This window comes from Cyprinodon tularosa, unplaced genomic scaffold (assembly GCF_016077235.1).
Source record: "Cyprinodon tularosa strain WSP-4 unplaced genomic scaffold, ASM1607723v1 ctg154, whole genome shotgun sequence".
NCBI classification, from domain to species: domain Eukaryota; kingdom Metazoa; phylum Chordata; class Actinopteri; order Cyprinodontiformes; family Cyprinodontidae; genus Cyprinodon; species Cyprinodon tularosa.
The window spans coordinates 2,014,251-2,031,073 of NW_024038375.1; the positions used below are offsets into that span (position 1 = coordinate 2,014,251).

Genomic DNA, 16,823 nt, shown 5'->3' on the forward strand with positions numbered 1-16,823 from the left:
CAAACATGGCAGAGCTTCACATTCCTGTCAGAATTAATTACCTCTCCTGTCGGATCTGCAGGAACCTTCTCAGGAATCCTGCAACCATCCCTTGTGGACACAACTTCTGCATAGGTTGTATCGAGGGCCACTGGGACGAGGGGCAGAGGAACCTTAGCTGCCCGGAATGTGGAAAGATCTTTCCCTCCAGACCAAATTTGATCAGGAACACAACTCTGACTGATGTGCTGAGAGACACAGAGAGGAGTATGAGCAGGAAAAGAAAATCGCAAGAATCAGCTGAGTCCCTGAGAGACCAGAGAACAGCAGACACTTTAGGGAATGGTTTGTGTTGGCTTCACAAAACTCCACAGGATATTTACTGCATCACAGATGAGAAGATCATATGTGCTCTGTGTGCCTCAGACAAGCACAATGGACACATCATTGGTTTGGTGAAGGAAGAGCGGAGAAGGAAACAGGTACAGGATATGAAAACAAAGGACTTGATCCTTAGTATGAGCCTTCTTAAATGTTCACTTAAACTTTTCTGTTCACTTAAGGTTTCTGGTAAATGTTTCTATAATCAAAGAGACCGTTACTGTAAACTTACAGCAATTTGATGCAGCTATTAACCAAGATTACAGAGACAGATCAGAGAGTTATTATTGTTTATTGCTAACAGAATAAACTCCTATAGATATTTTTAAAATGTACTCTAAAGAAATAACTTTTTTCAGGACATCTTTAGGACAGCTGATCCAACTTAGTTGATGAAGTTCATAAGTTTAAAACCTTAAATTAATTAAGTTGGGCAAACTTAATTCAATTACTTGTCATCAACTCAAGCAATTCACTTAAGGTGGAGCTGGATTTCCCTTTTGGTGTATAATAGAAATGTCAGTTTGTCTCGCCGGCTATATTTGCATGTTAAACACAACAAACAGGCAAATTCTCCACATGGCAACAGTGTGATTGATAGAAAACACACCCAGCTATAAAAAGCTGAGATTGTCTTCTTCCTGCTCTATCACTGAATAGACAAATATCAAAAGAAAAGAAAATGTGCTCCGGGCACAGCTGGTTAGATAAGTAGGTGCTATTTTTGACATGGCGTCCTGGGCAGCTACACTATATTGCCAAAAGTATTTGCTCACCCATCCAAATTATTGGAATCAGGTGTTCCAATCACTTCCATGGCCACAGGTGTATAAATTCAAGCACCTAGGCATGCAGACTGTTTTTACAAACATTTGTGAAAGATGGGTCGCTCTCAGGAGCTCAGTGAATTCCAGCGTGGAACTGTGATAGGATGCCACCTGTGCAACAAATCCAGTCGTGAAATTTCCTCGCTCCTAAATATTCCACAGTCAACTGTCAGCTGTATTATAAGAAAATGGAAGTGTTTGGGAACGACAGCAACTCAGCCACGAAGTGGTAGGCCACGTAAACTGACGGAGCGGGGTCAGCGGATGCTGACGCGCATAGTGCGAAGAGGTCGCCAACTTTCTGCAGAGTCAATCACTACAGACCTCCAAACTTCATGTAGCTCAAGAACAGTGCGCAGAGAGCTTCATGGAATGGGTTTCCATGGGCGAGCAGCTGCATCCAAGCCATACATCACCAAGTGCAATGCAAAGCATCGGATGCGGTGGTGTAAAGCACGCCGCCACTGGACTCTAGAGCAGTGGAGACGCGTTCTCTGGAGTGACGAATCGCGCTTCTCCATCTGGCAATCTGATGGACGGGTCTGGGTTTGGCGGTTGCCAGGAGAACGGTACTTGTCTGACTGCATTGTGCCAAGTGTAAAGTTTGGTGGAGGGGGGATTATGGTGTGGGGTTGTTTTTCAGGAGCTGGGCTTGGCCCCTTAGTTCCAGTGAAAGGAACTCTGAATGCTTCAGCATACCAAGACATTTTGGACAATTCCATGCTCCCAACTTTGTGGGAACAGTTTGGAGCTGGCCCCTTCCTCTTCCAACATGACTGTGCACCAGTGCACAAAGCAAGGTCCATAAAGACATGGATGACAGAGTCTGGTGTGGATGAACTTGACTGGCCTGCACAGAGTCCTGACCTCAACCCGATAGAACACCTTTGGGATGAATTAGAGCGGAGACTGAGAGCCAGGCCTTCTCGTCCAACATCAGTGTGCGACCTCACAAATGCGCTTCTGGAAGAATGGTCAAAAATTCCCATAAACACACTCCTAAACCTTGTGGACAGCCTTCCCAGAAGAGTTGAAGCTGTTCTAGCTGCAAAGGGTGGACCAACGTCATATTGAACCCTATGGATTAGGAACGGGATGTCACTTAAGCTCATATGTGAGTCAAGGCAGGTGAGCAAATACTTTTGGCAATATAGTGTACCTATATAGCCTTGTTTTAGCAAAAAAGGACAAAATAAATAAATGCAAACGGCACCAATGGAAACATCCTTCAATGAATATGCAAACTGTTTTTTTTTAAAGGGGCTGCTTGGTGGAGTAGTGGGTAGCACTGCTGCCTTACAGCAAGAAGGTTCTGGGTTTGATTTTTGCATGGAGTTTGCATGTTCTCCCTGAGCATGCGTGGACTCTCTCCGACTTGGGAGTAAGCGTGTTAAAAAAATGGATGGATGGATTTTTTAAAAGAAACCATTATACATTAGAAAAAAAGTTTTTTCTGTGTAAATAAAATGCTTACTTATTCTGTATGTTCCAAGGAGGAGCTGAGGACCATGCAAACAAGGCTGAGGGAGAGACTTCAGGAGCAGCAGAAGCAGCAGGAGAATATGAAGAAGACGTTTGATCAAATTGAGGTGAGGAAACCCTGTCGGTTCATTGTGTTTGCACGCTGCCAGCTCATAAGGGAGGTTAATCCTGTTCTGCTGGGTTTAAAACAGAAGGAGGCCAACAAAATGATGGAGGACTGTGAAACGATCATAGTTAGAGCCATTGATCATCTTCAGAGACATTGCATGTCTATGAGGGAGATGATTGAAACTCAAGCAAAGACAGTGGAAGATCAGATCGACATCACGCTTCAAAACCTTGAGACAAAGATGGAGGAAATTAAAAAGATGGATGCTGAGCTTGATCGCCTTGCAGAGAGTGAAAACAGCGTGCTTTTTCTGCAGGTAAAGTCATTTGCATTGGTGAGACATTTACCTGTGTTGTTGTCGAAACCTCCCTCTGCATTAAAACCTGTTCCTTCCCCCAGGAATGGATCAACATGCAAAGCATATGTGAGAAAGACCTTCTTTCCTTCAGCGAGGGATCAAAGGATCCACTTTTCTCTTTTAAAGTTACAAAGAGAGCAATAGATCAGCTTGGAGAGAAGCTGGGAGACTTCTGTGACCAACAACTTCCCTTAATCTTTCAAACTTGTATGTGCTGTTAATATAGAATATATATATATGTAAAATCCATGTATTTGACAAACTGATCACTGTTTCTCTGTCAAAGGCTTTAATGATCAAGAGGAATCAGTGGAAAAGAGGGATGCAGAGGATCAGCAGCAGAAACGTGAATCTAGTGCTGGTTTGTAAACTTTCCTGTTTTCTTTTTGCAATGTACTGTTCAACACAAGAGGGCAGCATTCAGCCAATAATCATGTTGTGTAATGCCTCCTCAAAGGTCTCTCTGAAGGCAACATGGGTAAGAAGAACATGGAGCCTAAAACCAGAGAAGATTTTCTACAGTGTGAGTTCATCCTCAGATCTCAATGTGCTCTCCTGACTTTCTGTTCCTGAAACTTTATCATTTTCCTCTCTTTCATTACCCAGATGCCTGTGAGCTCTCTCTGGACCCTGCAACAGCTCATAGGGACCTGATCATCTCTGATGGAGACAAAGAGGTGAAGCTGTCCCCCCATGGGTGCCAAATCCCATCTGCATGTTTTCCAGAGAGGTTCATCAGTCGACGCCAGGTGATGTGCAGGGAGGGTCTGCAGGCTGAGCGCTGCTACTATGAAGTGGAGGTCAAGGGAGGCAAGGCAGAGATCGCTCTTGCTTACAAAGGGTTGGATAGGAAAAGTAGTACAAAAAAGTCAGCTTTTGGAGCCAACGAAAAGTCCTGGAGTCTAGATCTCTCTAAGTCCTACTCTGTGAGCCACAAATCAGAGAGCATCCTCCTCAAACAAAGGCCCAGCAGTAAAAAAATAGGTGTTTATCTAGAATTCAAGGAGGGAAGTCTGTCTTTCTTTGAGGTGTCGGACAGCATGACATTTCTGTACAAACTGAAGGCCAATTTCACAGAGCCGCTGTATCCAGGATTCTGGCTGGATGAGAAATGCTGCATTAGGATCTGTGATTTAAAATGACACAGCTGATTTTAACAGAGACTGATCACCTAGGCTAAGTGTGACCTGACCTGTAGCTTCATGATAGATGGTTTTGTTTATGCTCCCTGATGACTCTGAGAAATGGTCTAATTTAAAGGACCCAAACAATTAAAAAGAATAAAGTTATGTAAACTTTATCTGTTTTACATTGTGTTCTTTAATGCACAGAATCAAAAGCATTTTAAATGAAAAATGATTCTGTTCTACTATGACCGACAGTTGGAATGATCTGCATTTTTTAATCTTATCTTGCACCTGTAATGTCTAAATGTTGTATTTTTATATTTGATCTGTTTTTTAAATGCAATTGCTTGTTTGCATCTTGTACTTTGTGCTGCTGTTGAACTTGGTCAAAACAAAAACATGAAAAAATCCTGAACAAAATAGAATAATGTCACTGACTATTGTTACTTTCCTTTTTTCTGTATTTTCTGTATGTTCTTTGTTCTGTTTTTTTTTTTGATTCATTTATTTGTGTGTTGTTTTCTGGGTGGTTTTGTTTTCCACAGCTAAAGGCCTTGTTATGGCCAAACCTGTTAAGTCTTTGAGAGAGAGAGAGAAGCAGGGGAATGACTCTCAAAGGCTGCACTGTTATCTGATTGCATTAAAACAACCTTTTCCTCAGTTGAGCAGAGCAGAGATGGAATATCTACTCTGTCACTTCTTCTATAAACTATTCTAGCAAGAATTAATAAAGTGCTGGTTGAGTGGAGATCACTGAGCTCAGTTACAGCTTGTTAATTGAGTTTATTTTATTTTTTCAAAATGTAATCTATTTACAGCATGAGTATTTAAAATCAATTTCAGGATAGCAGGAATTCCATCTGACCCTCATGAAACATCAGGTTGACAAATCTGAATATCTTCCTTCAGTATAACACCAAAAAAAGAAGTTTTATTTGGAAATGTTGAGCAGTTAAATTAAACTTGAAGCTGTTTTGCACTATAGAAGCACATCTAATTTTATTGTAGTTTTGTTTAATAGAACACAGTAAGGTGTGAGGGACTAGCCTCAGTCATGCAGAATCATGCATTAAAGTAAAGCAGTGATCCCTATGACAAATTTCCTCTGCTAGTGTCACAGGAAAGAAATGGTTCAATTATCATTTCCATACTAATAGATATATTTGATCACATTCCTCATCTGTCCATTATTTTTCTTCCATCAGGGAATAAGATTTTGCTTTTTGAGATGTTTTAGCTCCTCAGTGTTGTAAGACAGGTTTTGTTGTTGCCACTGTTATGTGCTTTGGGCACAATTATTTGCATTTCAAATTCTTTCTTTTGCATGCAATTTATGCTTTATTATTTCCTTTCCATTCTCGCTTTGCTATCAAATAAAACACTTTGGATTGCCTTCTGTATGAATGGTTCCATGCAAATAGATTGCTTTCTATTTATAAGAATTGGTGCATATTTTCTTAAATTGAATCAACTAGCAAGCAGGAAAATGTAAAAAATAAATAAATAAAAATGAATGAATGAAAATGTGTTTTCCAAGCCATAACAAGGCCTTTGTTTTTTTTTACTTTTTTGGAATCACATTGAATCACAATACATTCTCTTTTTTTTAAACTGAGAATGTAAACAACTGGTTTAAACTATTAATTTTATAAACAACACATTACAGTGTTAAAAATCCTTAAAAGTGGTAGTATAGCTACCTGTTCTGGCTTCTGTTGTGGTGATTTGGGCTAGACCTAGGCTTTTTCCACTGATTTACTTATCAAAAGCAATGTTATAGATGAGCTGGTTGATAGTTCCCATTCTAAGGTTTCAGATGTCACTGATTCCATTGCCTCCAGTTAATGTCAAAGTTGTCACTGGGAAGATGAAATTTTCATGGAGAATTGGAATATATCCAAAAAATGGAGATATAACAAAAAGTGTGAAGACCCTTTTTGTCTTAAAACACATTCTTTTATGCAACCGGTTTCCTTCAGGAGTCACATAAAGCTGCTCTGTGAAGGCCTCAGGGTTCTGTTAGAGAACATGAAATCCACCTAATTTTATAGCTCTTCCTTTTGGAAATGTAACGCCCTTTCTCCACTTTGAAATGGACGAATCAAAAGCACTACAACTCTGAGTCATTTTGCAGGAAACGAAACAAAGCTTGTGTAACAAAGCCCGCCGTTTTTCCTTCACACAAACATGGCAGAGCTTCACATTCCTGTCCGAATTAACCACCTCTCCTGTCGGATCTGCGGGAAACTCTTCGAGAATCCTGCAACCATCCTTTGTGGACACAACTTCTGCATGGGCTGTATCAAGGGCCACTGGGGCGCGGAGCAGAGGGACCTCAGCTGCCCAGAATGTGGAGAGATCTTTCCCTCCAGACCCAATTTGGTCAAGAACACAACTCTGACTGATGTGCTGAGAGACACAGAGTGGAGTTCGAGCAGGAAAAGAAAATCGCCAGAATCAGCTGAGTCCCTGAGAGACCAGAGAACAGCAGACACACCAGGGAAAGGTTAGTATGGGCTTCACAACTCTACATTAAATATTTACTACTTCAGAGATGAGAAGATCATTTGTGCTCTGTGTGTCTCAGACAAGCACAATGGACACATCAGTGGTTTGGTGAAGGACGAGCCGAGAAGGAAACAGGTACAGGATGTTGAAACAAAGGACTAGATACAAGCAAACACACAACAGATTCAGTCCTTTTTAAATTGTTCTTCTTACTTACTCCTCTTTATAAATGAATGGATTTTAAGACATGAACTTCTCCTGAATAAAATACTCAGATTAATCTAAACAAAAACATGGATGTATCATTTTATGAACACCATATGTAGTTTTAATTTGATGTAGCATGCTGGAAAAGTGTTTTTTTTTCTCCAACTAAATATCAACTGTTTTTATTGTGGTATCTCTTCATTTAATTAAGGTTGATATAAGACGATTCTTTGGGGTAAAGGACAGTTTGGATACCCAGCCGGATCAAAGAGCAGAGGAGAATGACGGAGCAAATGTGGTGGAGGTTGGTGCCCTTATAAGTCCATAAACTGTTTATCTTAGTGTAGCTCAGTGTTTTAAACTGAGTTTAAAGTTATTCAATCTTGAAACTGAATAGTTTATTTAATTGAAATTGCAACTTTACACTGATTACATGAGTTACATATGGGCACCCTGTGCAGCTGCCTATAAGATCCATATGCACAGAGGTCTGACTTGTCATTTATAAGAAAACAAAACAAAGACCAAAAGTATGATTTCAAAGAGAAAAAATGAAAACATCATTTAATGAATGTGCAGACTGATTGGTGGAAAGACAAACTATTATACATTAGGAAAAAAATGGTTTTGGTATAAATAAAGACTTATTCTGTATGTTCCAAGGAGGAGCTGAGGACCATGCAAACAAGGCTGAGGGAGAGACTTCAGGAGCAGCAGAAGCAGCAGGAGAATATAAAGAAGATATTTGATCAAATAGAGGTGAGGAAACCCTGTCGGTTAATTGTGTTTGCACGCTGCCAGCTCATAAGTGACGCTAATCCTGTTCTGCTGGGTTTAAAACAGAAGGAGGCCAACAAAATGATGGAGGACTGTGAAACGATCATAGTTAGAGCCATTGATCATCTTCAGAGACATTGCATGTCTATGAGGGAGATGATTGAAACTCAAGCAAAGACAGTGGAAGATCAGATCGACATCACGCTTCAAAACCTTGAGACAAAGATGGAGGAAATTAAAAAGATGGATGCTGAGCTTGATCGCCTTGCAGAGAGTGAAAACAGCGTGCTTTTTCTGCAGGTAAAGTAATTTACATTGGTGAGACATTTACCTGTGTTGTTGTCGAAACCTCCCTCTGCATTAAAACCTGTTCCTTCCCCCAGGAATGGATCAACATGCAAAGCATATGTGAGAAAGACCTTCTTTCCTTCAGCGAGGGATCAAAGGATCCACTTTTCTCTTTTTAAGTTACAAATAGAGCAATAGATCAGCTTGGAGAGAAGCTGGGAGACTTCTGTGACCAACAACTTCCCTTAATCTTTAAAACTTGTATGTGCTGTTAATATAGAATATATATATATATATATATATATATATATATATATATATATATATATATATATATATATATATATATATATATATATATATATATATATATATATATATATATATATATATATATATATATATATATATATATATATATATATATATACATATACATATATATGTAAAATCCATGTATTTGACAAACTGATCCCTGTTTCTCTGTCAAAGGCTTTAATGATCAGGAGGAATCAGTGGAAAAGAGGGATGCAGAGGATCAGCAGCAGAAACATCAATCTAGTGCTGGTTTGTAAACTTTCCTGTTTTCTTTTTGCAATGTACTGTTCAACACAAGAGGGCAGCATTCAGCCAATAATCATGTTGTGTAATGCCTCCTCAAAGGTCTCTCTGAAGGCAACATGGGTAAGAAGAACATGGAGCCTAAAACCAGAGAAGATTTTCTACAGTGTGAGTTCATCCTCAGATCTCAATGTTCTCCCCTGACTTTCTGTTCCTGAAACTTTATCATTTTCCTCTCTTTCATTACCCAGATGCCTGTGAGCTCTCTCTGGACCCTGCAACAGCTCATAGGGACCTGATCATCTCTGATGATGACAAAGAGGTGAAGCTGTCCCCCCATGGGTGCCAAATCCCATCTGCATGTTTTCCAGAGAGGTTCATCAGTCGACGCCAGGTGATGTGCAGGGAGGGTCTGCAGGCTGAGCGCTGCTACTATGAAGTGGAGGTCAAGGGAGGCAAGGCAGAGATCGCTCTTGCTTACAAAGGGTTGGATAGGAAAAGTAGTACAAAAAAGTCAGCTTTTGGAGCCAACGAAAAGTCCTGGAGTCTAGATCTCTCTAAGTCCTACTCTGTGAGCCACAAAACAGAAAGCATAAAGCTAGAACAAAGGCCCAGCAGTAAAAAGATAGGCGTTTATCTAGAATTCAAGGAGGGAAGTCTGTCCTTCTTTGAGGTGTCGGACAGCATGACATTTCTGTACAAACTGAAGGCCAATTTCACAGAGCCGCTGTATCCAGGATTCTGGCTGGATGAGAAATGCTGCATTAGGATCTGTGATTTAAAATGACACAGCTGATTTTTACAGAGATTCTTATAACTCAGGCTAAAGTGTGACCTGACCTGTAGCTTCATGATGACTTCTCTGTCACTGCTTCTTATTTGCGAAGTAGCCTTCCACTGCACATTAGAGAGGCCGCAGCTTTAGACTTATTTTAATTTGCTGGCTTTTATATATTTCCCTTTCCCTTTAATGCACATAACTCAACACATTTGTCAGAAAAGGTGAATCTGTGCTATTCTAGGAAATTATGTGCAAATTTGAATCTCATCTATAACCTATAACATCTATATATTGTATTTTTATGTTTATTGTTAAAAGGTCCTATATTATGCAACATTAGCATTTTAAACATTTAACCGTCATATGGGTCCTGAAGCCTGTGTATGAGATTTAGAAAATGAAAAGAATCTTTTCACCTCTTTCATTGCCTTTATCCACCTCTTAGCCAATGTGTGCTCAAAATGGTCTGTTTAAATAACATTCCCTTTGTGATGTCATAAGGGGAAATAAGCTGTCCAGAGTGGTCTGTAGCAGCCAATCCCTGAAGCTACGGCCTTCATCTAAGGAATTATTAATTTCTCCTAGTCCGTATGTGTACGAACTTTGACTAGATGCCATGATTGCGGTTTGTGGGGAAGGGGGTATGGAAAGCCAAAACAGCTCCTCCAGAGGAGGGCCGAACAAAGACATTTTAGCTAAAGGCTGTCTGCCTAATCTGAGAGCAATTATCTTGCAAAAACAGAAAAACCATGCTCTGGGGTTCTCATTGTTAAAATGTTTTATTTTCAAATGTTGATAATATGGGACCTTTCATACCTTTTTGTAAATGATTTATATCATTGTTTCATAAATGCAATTGCTTGTTTGAACCATGTACTTTGTGCTGCAATTTTATCTTTGTCAACTACTTTGCTACTTTGCCTCTTTTATTTATACTAGGCATGTTCTTAGTTCTGTTTTTTTTGTCTTATGGATGTTTTTTTTGGCACAGCTAAAGACCTTGTTATGACCATCCCTGTTAATTCTTTGAGAAACCTAACAGAGTTTAAGGTTTTGTATTTAAAAAAGTTTTTCCATGAGATGGATGGATCAAAGATGGAATGCCTAGTGGGCCACTTCTTCTATAAACTGTTCTTGCAATAATTATTAAAGTGCTGATTGAGTGAAGATCACTGAGCTCAGCTCCAGCTTGTTAGTTGAATGTCTTCTTTTTTTATTTGAACCACAGCATGAATATTTGAAACTAATTTCAGGATTGCAGGAATTACATCTGAGTTGACCCTCATTACACATCAAGGCAAGGCAAGTTAATTTATACAGTATAACACAATTGAGAACAATTAAAAATGCTTTACATAAATTAATTGAGAAAGCTTCCTGAAGAGGTGGCGAAACGTCTTCAAATCTTGGAAACCAAGTCCAGTGGATATTTTTTGAACTTTTAGGGAAGGAGCATGTAGATGTTTAATAGGAGGGGCCCCATGATCGAGCCTTGAGGGACTATGCATGTGATTTTTCTGGTGTCTGATTTAAAGATACCTACTGACACACAGAAGTCCCTGTCCTTCAGGTAGGATTTAAACCAGTCCAGTGCTGTACCAGAAAGGCCAAACACTCGAAATAAAATCGAGTGAAATATCAGTATCAAATGCTGCACTGAGGTCTAGTAACAACAGCATTGTGGTAATTCCACAGCCTGAGTTTTACAGATGTCCTTGAACACCTTAATTAGAGCAGTCTACTGTGGTTGGCATGGAAACCTGACTGAAAGACATCAAAGCAGTTTATAATTGTTAAGAAAGCATTTAACTGTTGAAACACAACTTTTTCAATAGTCTTACTGCTTATGGGGAGGTTTGAGATGGGTCTGTAGTCCTGTAGGGTCAATTTTCCCAAGCTTTTCTTTGTCAACAAGGTTTGATAATTGCTGTTTTTAATGCCCTGGGGGAAAACAACGTACATAAGGGAGCTGTTTATGATTTGTATCAAATCAAACTCCAAAATAGGCAAACCTTCATAATAAAACCTGAGGGTAAAACATAAAAACAGCAAGAGGAGGAGCTTAGCTGCTGAACAGTTCATTTGGCAGAATTGGGGCATTTAGCAGAGTTTGCTCTAACTGATGACATCATTTGTACTGGAGTTGATGTTGATGTCATAAACGGGACAGATAGACCCATTATTCAAGGTGAGACAGCAAGTAGTAAAGTTCAAAAAGGTTATTAAAACAAAACCGAACATAATAGAACAGAAACAGGCTGCTGTGGATCTATGGACCTGCAGCGACTGTGGGGAAAGGGGGGCGGGAACCACCCAATCACTGACACTCTCTGTTTAAACAGTTCGGTCCATTCTCTGCATGGAAAGACAGGATCCATCTGATGGACTGCCGAACGGGATCAAACACAGAGCCGTCCAGGATGTCCTCGATCAGAGCAGTAACCAAAGAGAGCTGATAGGATACCGATCCTGGTCAGAACCGGACAATGCTGAGACCTAGGAGTTCTCAGCTCGATCAAGAGTTCAGATCCACAGAGGAACAGACAGAAACGGGGTTCCAGGAATTCAGAGCCTTCAGGCAGGTTTAGAGTCCAGAGATAGACGGGAGCAGAAGCGTGCCCACACAGATATGCACAGAAGCAGCCAGACAGGCTCAGTGGTTGAGGGAACAGAGACAAGATGTTGTACCAGGATTTCAGCAGGACTTTAAACTGGTCTCCTCTTGGAGCCAGGCTTACGGGCATAAAACTGACCTTCTCCGCGTTCTGAGCCAAAACCCTGAGGGTTCTGTAGAGAAGGAGCAGGACACGATCAGATGACAAGACAGAAACTAAAACCCTCTCAATCCACTGACCGCCAGGAACCTGGACACAAACCTTGGAACCGTGTTTTGCTCCTGGGACTAATTACTCCTTTGGTTTGAAAACCTCATCCTATCTTGGTGAGAGTTCACTTTCCCATTGGTTTAGCTGGTAGAATGGACCAAAGTTAACTGTATTGTGTGCAATAATATAATTTTACACATTGCACTTGAATTTCAGATAGATGCATAAAACTCATTCAGACACTTTAAATGATTATAGGTGGGATACATAAAAAATCATTACATATTCTTAATTATTTGATTCTCTAATGCATTTAGCTGTTTACCTCTGCAAGACAAAGAAAGGGATTCATTTAGCAGAATCCCACAGCCCTACATCCTAAGGCTTTCACGTGGCTGAGATTTACTGCAGAAATTAATGATCTTAATGTGACTAAGATGATCCTGATGTAGCCATTATTACCTTTTGATATTTCATTAATTTCTGCATAAACCCAAACAATCTCCCCCTCATCAGCTCATCCAACAATATATACCGACCTGACTAAGATGCCTTTGGTACAAATTTAACAACAGCTCCACTGTAAACCTTTTTTATCCCTTATGAAAATATTGAAATGTGAATTAGAATTAATGTTCTTCAGATTTCAACTTTTAAATCCCTGAAAGCTTAACCTTTATGCACCAAATAAGAATCATACTACCAGAATCTAAACAAAAACCAATTTAATTTTTCTAATATAGTGATTTTTAACAAATGTCTCTCATTTTGATCACCTTAAGCTCAGGAAATGTTAAAAATATCTTACCGAATCTTATCTACACGCCAACTGGTCTTCCTGAAAGTTAGGGGATGTGGCTATCAAAGCTACAACTGCCAATGTCTTCATAAAAGAGCTTCAGGGTGCCAATATGTTCTCAGTTTTGTAGTAAAAAGCAACAAAAACGAACACAGTTTTTCCCATTCTTTATTTACATTTATATAACTATGCTTATAAGTTTTACAATACTTGTGAATCATTCGTTCAACTGACTTGGGAAGAACATAGAAAGGGGTGTTTCTAAATGTGTCTCCAGCACAGATAACACCTGAAATGTGTGCTCAGTAAGGCCCTGCACACACCAGTCTAGCTCTACACAAACACACACATTTATAAATGCAAACACACACATACATTCAAGTCATAATAATTTCTTACAGCGTGTAGATCACCCACAGCTGATGTGCTGTTTAAATAACAGAATATTGCTTTTACACTGACCTTAAATTTAACTCTATAGTTACGAAAAACAAAATTAGTACCAACTTTATTTGCTTTCAGGTGAAAAAAAGTGCATCAGTCACATTCATTTTTACTCTTTGTCACTTGCTGTGACATTGCTATATTTCACATGAATAAAAACTATTTCAAAAATATTGTGGTGACCTGGATGGTTATATGACACACAAACACCGAAGGGAATCTGGCTCACGTATCTGGAAAGTCAAAGAACACGAAATAAGACAAAGAGCTTTACAGCCACACCAGCAGTCCTATGAGATTGATCAATTATAGTTAAACCATAAAACATATTTATGATGAAAAACATATCATTGGTAGGTGGCAGATAATTTTTAAGTCTATTGAGGAAAACACTCATATAACTGTTATTAATCAGTTAACCAAAACAAATATAGCACAAAATATTAAACAGCTAGACTAAAACAACTACAACAGCAATTCTTCCAAAATATCTCATAGGAGCTGAATGGACCAGCAATATTTTAGAATTAATTTTATAGGTCCAAGTTTAACTGGTCAGGCTAAAGAGAAGCATTATTAGAATGTATATGCAATATATTTACCAGCCACTGCATGTCAGAATGGAGCAGATAAGTTACATAAATAAAAAGAGGGAAATTATAAATAAAATATTGCAAATGAAAGCTGTTAAGCAACCGTCCTACTGCGTCATACATAATCACGTATGCTAATAATCTGAACGACACCTGTGATATTGGCCAAACAGTTCCCCCCTTCATGTTGTATGGATGGTAGGATTATTTAGGTAAATTAGCATGTCACTTTATTTCTCCATGTTGTTTTATTTGTTATGATTATTTAAACATTTTTTTGTGCCACATCAAAAGAGAAAAAGGCTACATGGACTTAGAATTTCTCAGAAGGAGATAACTGAGATAATTGTAAATTGTTTTAATTTGAAAGTTAGCGATGCAATTTTTAGATCTGTTTGTGCTTTTTAAAAAAGTGAATAACAATGAGGGTGATATCAAAACTAACAATAAGCACCTACTATGAAATTAGACATATATCCATGCATTTTGCTGCCACATAGTGGTATAATTTAAATATAATAAAGTCAGATCATTTACATACTAAAAACATTCATTTATAGCTATTGTTTTTGCTATGATGATTGATTTATGACATTAACTTAAGTTTTAATCTGTCAGCAAAACTGAAACAGTTTTATATAAATGTAATAAAATTGAGGGAGTGGGCAAAATTGAGGGTATATTCAGAACTTACTTACGCCTTTCTTCTTTTTTTTAAGTAAAAAAAAAGAGTCACTGAGGTAAATTAGAAAGGTTTTATATGACATTTTTAGAGTGTTTAACTGCTAGTGTGGCTGAAAACAGATGGGCCAGCAGTGAAGATACGCGTCTCACTTAGCCCCTCTTTTAGTGACACATACTAAATAACATTCCCGTCCAGCAGCATTTTCAGAGCTAAGAAAAACAACAAGCAAAACCAAAAACAACAACAACAAAACAAAACACATACAAATGTTTAAATACACAGAAGTCTCAAGTTAAAGGAAAATATATGTTATGTGTTGTCATCTCTGTTAAATTATCTTATATAACAGCAAATGTACAGCATTATAAAATAAATAGTTCATTTATAATTTTACATCAGTGCTTTGACAACTTTAATAGAAAAATAAATAAATGTGCAACATGAACTAGAATGTGCTCTATATTAACAGCTGAATGATATCAGTCCGTACAAGAAAAAGGAAACTTCATATCAGTACATTGGTTACAACTTTACCTGTTTAATTGATACTTAATAAGTTTTCTACAAATATACAGCAGACTGCATGTTCGTGCTTGTAATGGTTGTGCCGGGTAGCTGTCTAAGGCTTCCTGGAGCGAATACTGACAGCTGAAAGGTTACTGGTATTTGGGCTTTTATATTGCAGGTGTTTTTGTCTGTTTGTCAGTGTTTTTCTATATTATTCATTATGCTTTTGTCAAAGAGGACGGAAGTTGTGCATTTTTAATTTTGTGCTCATATTTTTGTGTAAGCTGTATAGATGGACATCACTCTACACATGAATCGTCCAGCCTTGAAAAATATGTGTTCTAAAGGCTTAAAATAATACCCAGCTGGTATTGAGGTGAAGATATCTTTTTGTTGCCGTTCTCTAATAGTGCATTTCATTTTAACCTCCCTACTCCTACCGCTGTGTTGGATGTTTATCTGAAAATGATTATGGACATAAGGTGAATGGCTACTTTCATGTATATCCTGACTTAAACCATTACCCTATCTGTCTTCCTTTAATGGGATATTTTCTTCTTTTTCCGATTTTAAAGGATAGGGAAAAGGAGACCATCCTCCTGACGTGATCTGCGGGTGTTTTTAATTTTAGTTTTCACTCCTTTGTTAATCATTATTGTAACTAAGTGTGTTTTGTATTGATTTACTCACTGCAATACATTGAAATCTAAATATGTCAAATGTATTCAAATAAGTGCATTTTTTCCTTAAACTGAGCAGGGAAGTGAGACACTTGCCAATGGAATAAGACCATTTTATATACATTTAAAATGAGAAAAAATAACTGCTGCCTCTTATTTCAAGTGCTTAATATCTTATTATCTTGTTTAAGGGTAAAAATACTAATTCCATTGGCAGATCATTTTATTTACATACTCATATTAAGGGTAAATACACTTACTCTAACAATCTTTTACTAATTTTTTTTTAATTGTTTTTGCAGTTTTCATTTTAACTATTATTTGGTTCTTTCTGGAATTGAGGTTCTTAATTAAATATCACTCCTCTCCCTTTACTTAGTAGATAATTTTATGGTCTTGTTCAGCTATCTGTGTTCATTTGATAGTTTTTATAAGAACTGCCTCACTTTCCTTTTTCAGGTTATTTCCCAGCTGCACTCAGAATTTAGTCCCATCTGGTTCTTATTCCACTCATCAGTGGGTAAAAGCTTGCTGTGCTTTCACATCCACACTAGATTCTACATATTTTAGTATTTTCAGTAAATAACTCGATCACCAGCACCATGAAGTTTCCACAAAGCATGTCTGAACTTGTGTCCAGCTCAAACACAAATCATGACCCAATTGTTATATTAAATTCAATTCTATTTCCAGACCCTTTGACCAACTTGAGCAGACTCAAGAATTTGGTCAATACATCACTGAAGTATACTTTCAAGGGGCAGGGGTTAAGTGTGCAAACCATGTTTGGATCATGACCTGTTGACCTTTGCTGCATATCTTGCCATCCCTCTCAATCCAAGCTGCCTTATTCCAAATAAATAAATAAATAAATAAATAAATAAATAAATAAATAAATAAATAAA

General features: G+C 38.2%; 1 protein-coding gene and 1 pseudogene across 2 annotated transcripts; both read left to right on the top strand.

Annotated features, from left to right (window-relative positions):
- Positions 1 to 4,923, top strand: LOC119779969 (tripartite motif-containing protein 16-like protein). 2 transcript variants are annotated; one of them, XM_038279834.1, is made up of 8 exons: positions 1 to 324; positions 406 to 461; positions 2,681 to 2,776; positions 2,861 to 3,094; positions 3,178 to 3,343; positions 3,423 to 3,497; positions 3,594 to 3,659; positions 3,743 to 4,923. In XM_038279834.1, exons 1-8 carry the CDS (start codon positions 6 to 8, stop codon positions 4,276 to 4,278), a joined length of 1,548 nt encoding a protein of 515 aa, XP_038135762.1. In that variant the 5' UTR covers positions 1 to 5; the 3' UTR covers positions 4,279 to 4,923. The 2 variants fall into 2 exon arrangements, with proteins under 2 accessions (XP_038135762.1, XP_038135760.1); XM_038279832.1 differs by having other exon boundaries at positions 1 to 461.
- Positions 4,924 to 6,450: 1,527 nt separating this feature from the next.
- Positions 6,451 to 10,490, top strand: LOC119779975 (annotated as a pseudogene).
- Positions 10,491 to 16,823: the final 6,333 nt, after the last annotated feature.

Coding starts and splice junctions, on each gene's coding strand:
- LOC119779969 (XM_038279832.1), top strand. CDS start 6: ATGGCAGAGCTTCACATTCCTGTCAGAATTAATTACCTCTCCTGTCGG. Junction 462..2,680: donor AAGAGCGGAGAAGGAAACAG/GTACAGGATATG, acceptor GTATGTTCCAAG/GAGGAGCTGAGGACCATGCA. Junction 3,660..3,742: donor CAGAGAAGATTTTCTACAGT/GTGAGTTCATCC, acceptor TTCATTACCCAG/ATGCCTGTGAGCTCTCTCTG.